Here is a 12,311-nt window from a genome sequence, read left to right as displayed (position 1 = left end):
AACTGAAACTATCAAGCAGAACTCCCAATCTAAAAACAAGCAAACAAGAATGACGTCACAACCGCCGCCATGCTGCTGTCTGCACAGCTCCCCCCTCCCCAGGAGGGCCAAGGGGGAGACCAAGACCCCTGAGCCAGCCATCCAACCCCAACTTTGAGGCTGAATATCAAAAAGGCTAATACCGCCGACCGGAGGGAGGGAGGATTATCAGGGAGCCTCTGGGACTCACCCAGAAAATGGCATTTCATTACATTCAATGCTGGTTTTCTGTGGAGAGCCCCTCTGGCTCCCCGGAGCTACCTAGCCACAGAAAATAAAAGAGGGACTTTCCTGGGAGGTGGCCGCCATTCGCACCCCAACTCGAAGTCGAGACAACTGCCTGCAACATGCGACCCAAAGTGACACACGCCTGACTAGAGCCAGGAACATTAACTAGGTAACGGGCGGCCAGGACCCTGTTCAACCTCCAAAATCCTAGTGCCCGAATGTCACCCCAAGACATATTACCAAAACTGCAACTAAACCAGCAAATTTGCGAATGTCATGGGCACGAGGATGGACTGCAGGCTGGCTGGACCAAATAACCCTGCAGACGACCTAGGAGACCCGGGCCCTGGAACAGGGAATTAGGGAAACCTGGTCAACCCAAAGTGCCCCCATGGTCACAGAGTCAGTGGCACGCAAATAACGCTGAAGAGCCGCAACCGGACATAACACATGATGCACCCCCGGCCCAACAAATCAAGCATCAACCACCCAAGGACCCCTCCGGAAAGCCGCTGTCTCGTTCTTTGCCAGAAAAGGAGGAGACGGTTGCAAATAAACAAACCTACCACCAGGACCGAAAGAGCAAAAACCCTTGCGTCGGAGGAGACCATGAAGCTCCCCAACCCAACCCCCAGAGGTCAATGACAACAAGAAAAGAGCCTTGTCAAAACAATCTCGAACCGAAGGGGCCACCACAAATCTAGGAGAAGAGAGAAAAGAGAGCACCCAGTCCAAAGATGAGGACGGCTCAGGCAGTGCATTAGCAGGCTGGAGGTGAAACAACACACGAGACAGCTTGTGAAATGGAGCGGAAGTAATATCCACCCCAATGCAAGCAGGAGCGACTTCGCCAGCGCCGCACGATACGAGGCAACAGTATTCGGCATGAGATGACGGTCCTGAAACCAGAGAGAAAGGACAAGACAACCCACTCTGTAGCCAAAGACAACCTACAAAGAGACAAAGTAATGAAAGGACCTCCAAGAGACTTCATACTGCCGCCGAGACGAAACTCACAGGTTTGCCATCTTCTAATCACAATACAAATGGTGATAAACCTGCATCAGAAATACCAGACGCGAAGATCGGAGAAGATCGAACCAACCATGTACCGGACTGGACCGCTCTGCTGAAAAAGGCGGAGCTGCGGAAAAGTCCCCCAGGTTCGGACACCGAGCAAGCAGTGCCAGAAACCAAGGCTGGGCCATCCACCAAGGGGCCATCAGGACTACTCTCTCTCCTGGTAAGTCTCTAAACGAGCCAGAACCCGAAGTAACAGCTGAATCGGCGGGAAGAGGTATAGGTAACCCACCTCGACAAGTCCTGCAGCAAGGCATCAACACCCAATCGCCGCATAGTCGGAAAAGGGTGCCCCTCTGGCTCCCCGGGCTAAGCAGACCCACACACCCCCATGGGGAGCTGCGCAGTGGCGCAGCGACGTGTGATGTCATACTCGTTTGCTAGTTTCTTGGCAAACTGGCCCCCCTCAGAGAGGCGCAGGGAGCAATGGCCCTGGAACCCCCCCGTCCCCCCTTGTGGTTGGAGATTTACCTTATCTACAATTGACCGGGGTTAGGCACCCCAAAAAGGTAGGCATAACAAAACAGACCCCACAAGATAAGAAAAATGCAAACTAAAGCCAAACAGAGAGGTAGAACTTCCACAATTCCCAAGGAAACAAGCAAACATCACACCACACCATTGCGTCACTCGTAGCTCCCCCCATCCCCCGGAGCCCCTGCACTGGCTACCCAGCAACTCCAGTTCGGAGGCTAAGCATCAAAACAACGCAAAAACTGCTGACCGGAGGGAGGGAGAGTGCCAGGCAGCCTCCGGAGCTCATCCAGAAAATGGCATTTCATTACATTCAATGATGGTTTTCTATGGAAGCCCCTTCGGCTCCTCGGAGCAACAAAACCAAGTATAGTGGTACCTCAGCTTACGAATTTAATCCTTTCCCAGAGACGGCTCGTAAGCCAAATATTCGTAAACTGAAATGAGTTTCCCCATAAGAAATAATGTAAATTGAATTAATCCATTCCAGACTCCCCCAAAAATTAACCTCAAAGTAAATTTTATACTTAATTCACCCAAATCTTCAGTACTAGAGTATGTACAAGTAATTACTTACCTTTATTGATGATTCTTGTTGGCGTATGGAAGACGGTGAGGAGGGAGGGGATGAGGAGAGGTGTTAGTGTTTGGAACGGGAGTCCCCTTCCATTATAACATCAGGCAGTGATGACTTCTCTGGGGTACACACTCTAGCACATTTTGCCTGCATACCACTAAAATCTGCTTGTGATTCACTGCTTGATTTTCTCACTAAAAAATGCTCCATTGAGGACTGATTTTCCCCTTTGTTGTAACACTTATCTACAGTGAGGCATCACCTTGTCATTAAAAAGGGTAATACAATGGCCTACTACAGTTTGCTCTGGGTGAATCGTTTCAACAAAAGTTTGCATTTCTTTCCACAGCCTACACCACTTCCTAATTGTTGAGGAAGGGACATTCTTTACTGCCTCCTCCTTCCCTGAAGACATTTCCTCAGCTGCCTCTTGTTGCTGCTCACTGTGAAGGGCTAGGAGTTCTTTGGTGGTCAGTTCTTTGCTGTGTTCCTCCACCATCTCCTCCACATCAGCACCATCCAACTCCAGGCCCAATTTCTGGCCCAGAGCAGCAATTTCCTTGACTCTTGGCCTGGACCTGAAGAGCCTGGCACTTCAGGTCCAGGCTCAAACCCCTCAAAGTCTCGTTCTGAAACACAATCAGGCCACAATTTTCTCCAGCCAGAGATCAGGGCTCTTTGAGTCACTTCTTGCCATGCTTTGTCAACGAGTTATTATATATCAATTGTCACTAGGTGGGAGGCACTGGTAAACTAGGCGTGGTCGCCGTGCCACCACACATTAGGTCGGCCATACCGTATGAACAAACTTTGTATCCCGAGGCAAAGCTCGAACCTGATTCGGATTTTCCGAAGAAATTGGACTCGTGACCCGAAAAGTTCGTAAATACTGTAGGGGCATTCGTAAGCTAAGGTGTCACTGTATAAGGGAAAGAGGGACATACCCGGGAGGCGGCCGCCACACACACAAACAAACTGGAAGCCAGAGAGAAGCATCAGTAGCCGCGTTGTAGTAAGGCAGGCTGTGCCAGCCGCAGTTCCCCAACACTATACTCCCCCACCCGGGGCAAGATGGAAAGCCCAAACCCCCGACATACCCCAAGGGTGAAGATTACCTCAATTGGCGAAGTCCTCTAGTATGGAGTGATTCCCAAACACCCAGGGGAAGATAACCTTGAAATGCAAGGGTAGTAATTACGGAGCACCTAGGAAAGATCACCCTAGGCACATGCTGCTCTGCGTACAAGAAGATACCTGGCCAACACCCCCACACACACTGCCAGTACAGCCACACAAGACAAATTTATTTTAGGGGAGTTATTTTGATCTTTAGGGATGTAAATTGCACAGATTAACCAGATAGTGGTCTGCTTTGATCTGCCTACCTTTCTGGTTCCTTCTCCGGTCGATGGCAATTATGACATACGTTAAATGTAAAGTGCTCGTGGGGCATTCCTTCCTGCACCTCTCCGAGGGAACCAGATTCTGGGTCATGGTCCCCAGTAGGCATAAGAACTCCTGTGACTGATGACCCCAAACTAATCTAGCACATAACAGTTCAGATAGCTTCAGTTAGCCAACAGGGCTCCCCACAGAAAATATACAGATTTCCTGAATATACTGTAAATGCAATGACTTACAGGCAATATCTGACCCCCATTTGTACCTTCCACATTTAAAAGGGTGAAAAGTTACATATTAACTGGCATGGAGAATTGCTTATCTTCAAAAAATATAAAATGAAAACAAAACTGCCTGGATGGATGGAATCAATGAATGGATGGATAGACGAGTAAATAGATAATTTATGAATGAATGAACATAGAGAAAATAGGTAGATTAGATAGACAGGTGAATGAATTATATAATGAACAGATTGATACATGAATGAATGAATTAATTAATATATGGATGAATGAGTGAATGAATTAATATATGAATGAATGAATGAATGAATATGAGCATGTGAGAAAACTCCATATATCATGCCATCTTACCTGGGATCCAATAACGAGGCTGTCAACCCAGTATATGTGTGAGTGGCCAACATAGAAGAGCAGAATGGGTTCGAGCACGACCATCACTACGGAGAGAACGGATATGGCAATCCTGGTATAAATTATCACCATCTGCTTCTGTCTGCGGACGACCCATATTGATTCTCTGCCCATGAAGAAAGCCGAGACGATGGCCAAAAAGGCAAACACTGGTGTTATGAGCACAGCCTTCTGGAAGCACACTCCGAAATTTAGTCTTTTTCGGTCCCAAAGACTAAAATCATCCGTTCCGCAGAATGCAGTCATGTTGAAGAAAAGAGGATCCATGGTGACTGAAGTTGTTGAAGCCTGTGTGTATTCAAGTCACAGCACAGTATTTTATCACGTATTGACAGCAAGCATTAGTTATCTGTTAATCTTCTAAGTTAGAGTCCGGGCTGTGTCATAATGCAGGTCTTCACCGATGTCAGGTAAAATCACTGTGGAACAGGTTACATTTAAACAGCACATTCCCATAGCTTCCAAAACTGTCACGTTGAAATCAGAGCCTCTATGAATTTTACCACATCTTCCGTTACCATAACGACATCATTATTAACGTCTCATCAACTGATCTACACCATTCTCTACCATTCCTTTGCTTCTGGGAGACCTTCAATCTTTCTGCCTGCCTGCAAATGTAAAGAAAGCTTCGTAAGTTCTTAATACTTACTGATCTATTCCCCAGCGGGCAAAATATGTTCACATATCATTAAATCATCATATGATCAACGTTATCAATATTAATTTAATTCGCTGTCAAAATTTGCCCAGACTTGCCCCTTGCAGGCTGGGGGGGGGGGGGTAATCTGCAAAATAGGAATCTCATTTAATTTTTTAGTAATGAATCCTTCTACACATATACAGTATTTGGGAGATTTGTTTCTCTTAAGACTTTCCATTCTATGGAGGCCATAAGAGTACAGTCTCGAGGAAGGCTTAACTAAATGTGACCTAGATTCTTCTATCCAGTACGAAACCATGAACAAATCTAACCTGTTGTTAGGGACAGGAAGCCTGTACTTAGGCATGTACTCAGCTCAGTGTCTCCTGGGTGCCTATTTACTAGAGGAACATAAACATCATGTGTGTAAGGTCCCTTTAAGACAACTGCTGATCTTCATCAAGATGCAACCCACAACATTTGCCTAACTCTGGGTACCTATTTGCTGCTAGGTGAACAGTGGCATCAGGTGAAAGAAAACATGCCCAACCATTTCTGTCCTGCCCAAAGATCGAAGGCTGTAGACTACTGTGCTACAGGAATCCTAAGCTGTTCTGCTCATTATGACCATCATGAACATATCTAAGTTGTTCTAATACCATAACATCATGAATTTTTCTAAGTTGTTCTACCAACTATTACATCATGAACCAATCTAAGCTGGTCTATCCACTATGACCCTTCATAGACTATCCCATACTCAATTTTCAAACACTATATGTGCATGTCAACTAACTACACTACTACAAAATACATTATGCACCTCACTCTTTATATAAAGAGGCCTACAGCAAATTATTTCTATTAAAGGTCATAAACTTTTTAGATTATCTACAGGAAATGTGCCAAGTGGGGTTCCCCCAAGGCTTGGTCCTGGGACACCTACTGTTCTTAATTTTTTTTTTTTTTTTTATATATATATATATATATATATATATACACTGTATATACAAGAGTTGTTACATTCTTGTACAGCCACTAGCACGCATAGTATTTCGGGCAGGTCCTTAATCCTAATTTTCCCCGGAATACGACTCGCCAAATCGTTTAATACCCAGGTACCCATTCACTACTGGTACAGAGGCTACAGTTAAAGATTGGCGCTCAGTTAATCCTCCCTGGCCAGGATACAAACCCAGACCAAAACGCTCGCGAAGCGCCAGGCAAGTGTCTTACCACTGCGCCACTGGGACTGCTTTCAGTCCCAGTCAATTAATGTTTGATGATCAATTAATTACTGTTAATGATCTACTCAAGGTAGTGAGCACACATGTCAATGTTTGGAGATGATGCAAATATAATGCATATAAAAACAGAGGACAACTGCAGAATGTTAGAGCAAGACCATGACAAACTCCAGGGGTTAGCAAACAAATGGTTGCTGGAGTTCAGTCGAAATACATGTAAAGTAATGAAGATGGGGAAGGACAAAAGAAGACCAGAAGATGTCTGCATCATAACTGAAAGACAGCAACAGGAATTGGAGAGAGAGAGAGATTTGGGAGAAGATATAATTGGAGGCACATATAGGCAGGCTGACAGCGGCAGTATATGGGAGGCTGGCGAATATTACAGTCATTTAGAAATCTAAATCAGGACTTTTAAAGGCAATCTACACAGCTTTTGTTAGACCAAGACTGGAGCATGCAACACCAGCCTGGAATACTCTACGACTGTATTGCAGGGTCCATACTGTACAATGCACTGTAGGGTCCCGGCAGTACAGCCAGGCTCTTTTTCCACTCATAATCGAGAATTTTGGGTTCTAATAACAGGTGTGACAGAAAGGGTTGGGTGTGTTAGTTAACTTAATGTTAACTAATTACTTAATGCCCCTGTTCACCTAGCAGTAAGCAGGTACCCAGGAGTTAGTGAGCTTGTTGTGGGGTTGCATCCTGGGAAGGAGCAGTAGTTCCACCCTGTGAAGGACCTCGATCTAAGTCTAACATGTATACTGCATATACACTGGATGTCTGACCCCCCCAACAATTATTATTTTAATTATATTGTATAATTTATATTTAGATTTTGAAGATGTATGTGCCAGCTCCACAAGTTTATCTTACACTAATTGGCCACACTAATGCAAACTACATTAATACACAACAAAACAAAGTAATAAACAAAATGTTGTAAAATGTGACTTCAATCAAATCAAAACTATCTCATACAGCTTTACACAATTTAACAGTTTCAAGTAACCTTAAATAATCTCATAATATTGAATAACCTCAAGCCTGCACAACCTTACACAACTTATCACAATCTCATACAACCTCTTACAATCTATTGAACCATACATGACCTCTCAAAACCTTACAGAACCTCTTACAACTTCAGGAAACCTCTAACAATCTACACAATCTCTCCCAACCTCACACAACTTCAATCAGATCATCACAAAAACTTTGCAGTCAAAAATATAAAAAACACATGTTTACATTGGCAACAACACGACACTGCCACACACATAACCATACACAACTTCACATAATTGTACCTGACCCCACAGCAGCTTACACAACCCAAGACAGTGAAACACATACCCTAACCTTCAGAATACCGTCTTCGGGTTTCCCTAAACGCTTTAAAGGGATATTGGCTGACATTCGTACAGTGGCAAAACACATATCAATAAAACCCCTACGGTGCTTAAACTAACAACATGACAGACAATCTGCCATGCCCTAAGGCTCTCACTCACGTGTGATGCAAGGCGACACCGCCTCTGTGTAACCCTATACGTCACCACACCCTGCCTGGGGAGAACCAGGTGTGTGTTATTCAGGGCACCGCACGAATGGCTCAGAACGCAGCAACTCATCAATTTTCATTTTATTTTTAGGGTTTTACCAAGATAGGATTTCTTTCTTTCATTGCTAAAAGGGATGTACCAGTATGTGTAGTATGTGTAACACTACAACACAGGTCACAGATGTACCAGCATGTGTAACACTACAACACAGGTCACAGAGATGTACCAGTATGTGTAACACTACAACACAGGTAACAGATGTACCAGCATGTGTAACACTACAACACAGGTCACAGATGTACCAGCATGTGTAACACTACAACACAGGTCACAGAGATGTACCAGAATGTGTAACACTACACCACAGGTAACAGATGTACCAGCATGTGTAACACTATAACACAGGTCACAGATGTACCAGCATGTGTAACACTACAACACATTTACTTCTCCAATCTAATAAACAAATTTAAGAACAATAGTAATTATACCTCTTGACTTAAAAATAAAAAATAAAAGTTGAATATACTGTACCATCTAGGCATGGCATAACAACACAATATCACCAATAATATTCCCCTGCCACAAAACATAGCACATGAATGAAAACATGACTGTACAGTATGCAGGCGATGAGTCACAATAACGTGGCTAAATTACAATTACACACAATCGATTGTGTGTAATTAGGGCTTTTTTTGCTTATATAAGGTACTGTATACCCTAAATGTATTCCCTAAATCATTATAATTATTATAATTATCCCATTTGTTTTTTTTTTGGGGGGGGGGTATTTTTTTCTTGACTTCATTTCAACACACAGTGACCTACAACTTTCACACATTTGAGTACGAATGCCAAACAATGTTTATTACAGCATACAAGTAAATTCATGAATTAGAACTGCCTTATTCATTGTCGATAACTTCAATTATATCTATAACTAGAATTTCAACTTACTTCAGTATCTAAAAATCAAGTTTCTGACCGATTCACACCATTTTTACATACAATGTCCACAGCTATCTGTTCACAATCCCTATAGAATTGATTTTTCATAAACTCTTAAACATTTGGATTTATAAATTTTTGTTGTCTAAATTTGCGCATATTTCAAATGCCAGATTGACAATTTTTTTTTTAACAGTAAGCTATACTGAAAACCTATATTCTAAATATATGAAAATGAAGATCACATGCTATTCTGAGAGCATAACACCACCAAATGAACAGTTGGTGGTATTTTATATTTTTGCAGATGATTTAAAAAACTGAAGTTTTCAATATTCAATTTTATAATTATTTTCTTTATTTTCTTGTTTTTCAAGTTACACTGGTATCATTTAGATAAAGTTGGAGCATTTGCCTAGTAGATTATGCACAAAACATTTGAAGAGAGTTTCAGAAAACGTAAAAAACTGAGCTCAATGTCACACATCATATAACATTTTGCGCAGTTTAAGGGTTAATATAAAGGTCACAATGATTAGGTAAAGTAGACAAAATTTGTTGTCAACGGCCAGATTAAACCCATGCTAATGATGCTTTACCTAGTTAATTTGTTGGGAGGCAATAACAGTACTATGCTAATGTATTCGTTTAATCAATGCACTGTCTAAAGTTAAACAGTCCATTGTATCCAAACATCAGTAAAATGTCATTTAGCTCTCTCTGAGGACCAGTGTGACTCAATATTACAGCCTGTATAAGCAAAGTAGTGATTACGTGACCACACACAGATCACTACATCAAGCCAAAGTCTAGCTGAAGTGTTGTGTGTTTGTTCATTTTGGTACCAAAAATTTAGCTTTCACTATGAGGTAAATAACATTTTGTTATCTGTGTTGAGAAAATTAAAAGTGAAAATCTAAAAAATTTTTACCCATAAAAACAGCCCAATTTTGGGGGTTAACAGTTACAGAGAGACGGGTTCAATAACAGTAACTGGCATAGCAAGAAACAAGTCACAGTACAGCAACTAACAGTCACTGGTACAGTAACTTAGTCACTGCTAGATTTCTAGCTTAGTTCATTTATTATGAACCCCATACCCATCCTGTGGGCAGTAGTGGAAAGGGTTACAGAAGCACATAATGGGCTCAGGGACTGAACCCCAACATTCATTTAGATAAGCAAGTTACAATCTTGATGAGCTAGTTACAAATCAATGGGCTCAAGACCGACCACAAGTACAGTAACTAAATTAAGCAACTGACATATGTAGAGAGCTAGTGTCACAATTGATATGTTTGTCCTGCACACCGCCCCCCAATCCAGTGGGCAGCAACCCACTGGATGATTCGAACAGCAACTAAATTTTGTATACAGCAACAACAGTCATCATATTGACTGTTGTTATCTGGTCTGTAATGACTGGAATTTACAGGGTCCAGATAGTACAGTTGGGTTCGTTCTCAACGCACAATTGAGAATTCCTGGTTCGAGTCCCGAATGGGACAGAAATGGTTAGGCACATTTCCTTTCACCTAACAGTAAGTATTGGTACTGAGGAGTTAGTCAGCTTGTTGTGGGGTTGCATCCTGGGCGGGGTCAGTAATGCCACCTTGGGGGGGGGGGGGACCTCGATATACGCCTAACATGTATGAATACACTCTGGCTTCCTATAATAATTCACAATGAATTATTATAATTATTATATATATCTCACCAGTCTCCGTGGTGTAGTGGTAAGTCACTCACCTGGCGTTCCGCGAGCGTTTTACCATGGGTTCGTATCCTGGCCGAGGAGGATTTACTGGGCGCAATTCCTTAACTGTAGCCTCTGTTTAACTCAACAGTAAAATGGGTACTTGGTTGTAAAAACGATTCTTCGCGGCGGGGATCGTATTCCAGGGACCTGCCCGAAACGCTATGCGTACTAGTGGCTGTACAAGAATGTAACAACTCTTGTATATACAGTATCTCAAAAAAAAAAAATATATCAACTAATAGTCATGGTACAGCAACTAGCAGCAATTATTATTATTACTACTACTACTTACTGCTGTATAAACAGAGGCATCAGATGTAAGTTCCATTTAGGCCAATGACTGACCCTCCCCAGGATGCCACCCACAACAGTTGCCCAACTCCCAGGTGCCTATTTATCATTACGTGAACAGAGACATGAGGTGAAAAGAAACATGCCCAACTATTCCTGTCCCGCCCAGAGATCAAACTTGAGATCCCCGATTGTGAGTCAGAAAGGAAGCCAACCGTACTATGCTGACTACTGAAGTACAGGTTAAGTTAGGCTAGGATTGATACTTTAGGGAAGATGGGCTGTGTTAAGCTACGTTACATGGCCTAACATATACATTGTGTATATTTTTACTATACTGTTGCATACACACATAAGGTCTTGTAGTCGAGTGGTCTAAATTTTCGACTCGCAATCACTGACCCTGGGTACGATCCCCAAACCAGATACAGATAAGTTATGGGGGGTTTCCTTTCACCTGATGCCATTCTTCACCTAGCCATCAATAGGTACCCTGTGAGTTAGTCATCTGTTCAAAATTGAACAGTCCAGCAGTTAAAAATTGAGGGGACGTCCATACAAGTTTAAACGACATATATACACACACACACTTCCTGTCCCCAACAATGGGAATTATTATAACAAATATGAGTGTCTGCAATGGTTGGACAATGAAGCAAATCCCTCATTCACCATTACTGTAATATAAACACTATTGTAACCTTATTTCTATAGGCCTACCATCCTGAAATGGTGTTTAAAGTGTCTCGATGTCAAATATAAGTAATTTATTGTAATACTTTAATCAAACCCCTCTATTGTTTTGCATAAATTATTATTATTATTGTTAGTATTACAACTCATTGTTTTCAGTTACTGATGAAAATATGAGTAAGGCGAGACCGCCCCATGAGGACTGATGATGTAAGCAGATAACCCCATATTTCTCCCATGATCTGCCTCATAAGACCATCCAACGGTGCAACGAGATCATCGTAATGAGTTACCTGATGAGAGCATGAGTCCTCACTCATGGGACCCCGAGTCAACACCCTCCTTGAGGAGATGAGTAAGACTGGTGCAGCACCTGTGAGCGCGGCGGACACTGAGGGCTCCGGGAGGCTAGGCCCTCAACCATTCACCAACCTCAACCATTGACCACTGTCAACTCAAACCAGCTCGTGGACAGTGGATTAATCTTCCCCGTGAGGCCTTGAGCGCCATGAGTCAAGATGGACTCATATATATGAGGCATGTTTGGTATCCATCTTCATGGGGAACTAAGCACGTCAATCACCTTGTTCTTGTTGCCTTTGTTTGTTGTTTGCCAGTTGAATTGTTATTGTTCTGACATAACCAAATTACTAATTGGCTGTCATTTTGCTCTTTTTAAACTGTAGGTAGACCGTGAAGGTGAC

General features: G+C 42.7%; 1 protein-coding gene across 2 annotated transcripts in view; it reads right to left on the bottom strand.

The window, feature by feature from the left end:
• LOC138372022 (ATP-binding cassette sub-family C member 10-like) overlaps window positions 1-12,311 on the bottom strand; it is a 55,855-nt gene extending 43,544 nt beyond the window's left edge. Inside the window, exons 1-2 of one of the 2 annotated variants that reach the window (XM_069337090.1) lie at window positions 11,901-12,311; window positions 4,396-5,066 (exon numbers count right to left, since the gene is read on the bottom strand). In XM_069337090.1, the coding sequence (XP_069193191.1) occupies window positions 4,396-4,722 (327 nt within the window). In that variant the 5' untranslated portion in view covers window positions 4,723-5,066; window positions 11,901-12,311. The remainder of the gene's footprint in view (window positions 1-4,395; window positions 5,067-11,900) is intronic. The other variant, XM_069337089.1, reaches the window with a different exon arrangement.

Source organism: Procambarus clarkii, chromosome 37 (assembly GCF_040958095.1).
Source record: "Procambarus clarkii isolate CNS0578487 chromosome 37, FALCON_Pclarkii_2.0, whole genome shotgun sequence".
In the NCBI taxonomy this organism is placed as follows: Eukaryota; Metazoa; Arthropoda; class Malacostraca; order Decapoda; family Cambaridae; genus Procambarus; species Procambarus clarkii.
Note: the sequence above shows the minus strand (reverse complement) of the source record. Positions and strands in the feature narration are given on the sequence as shown.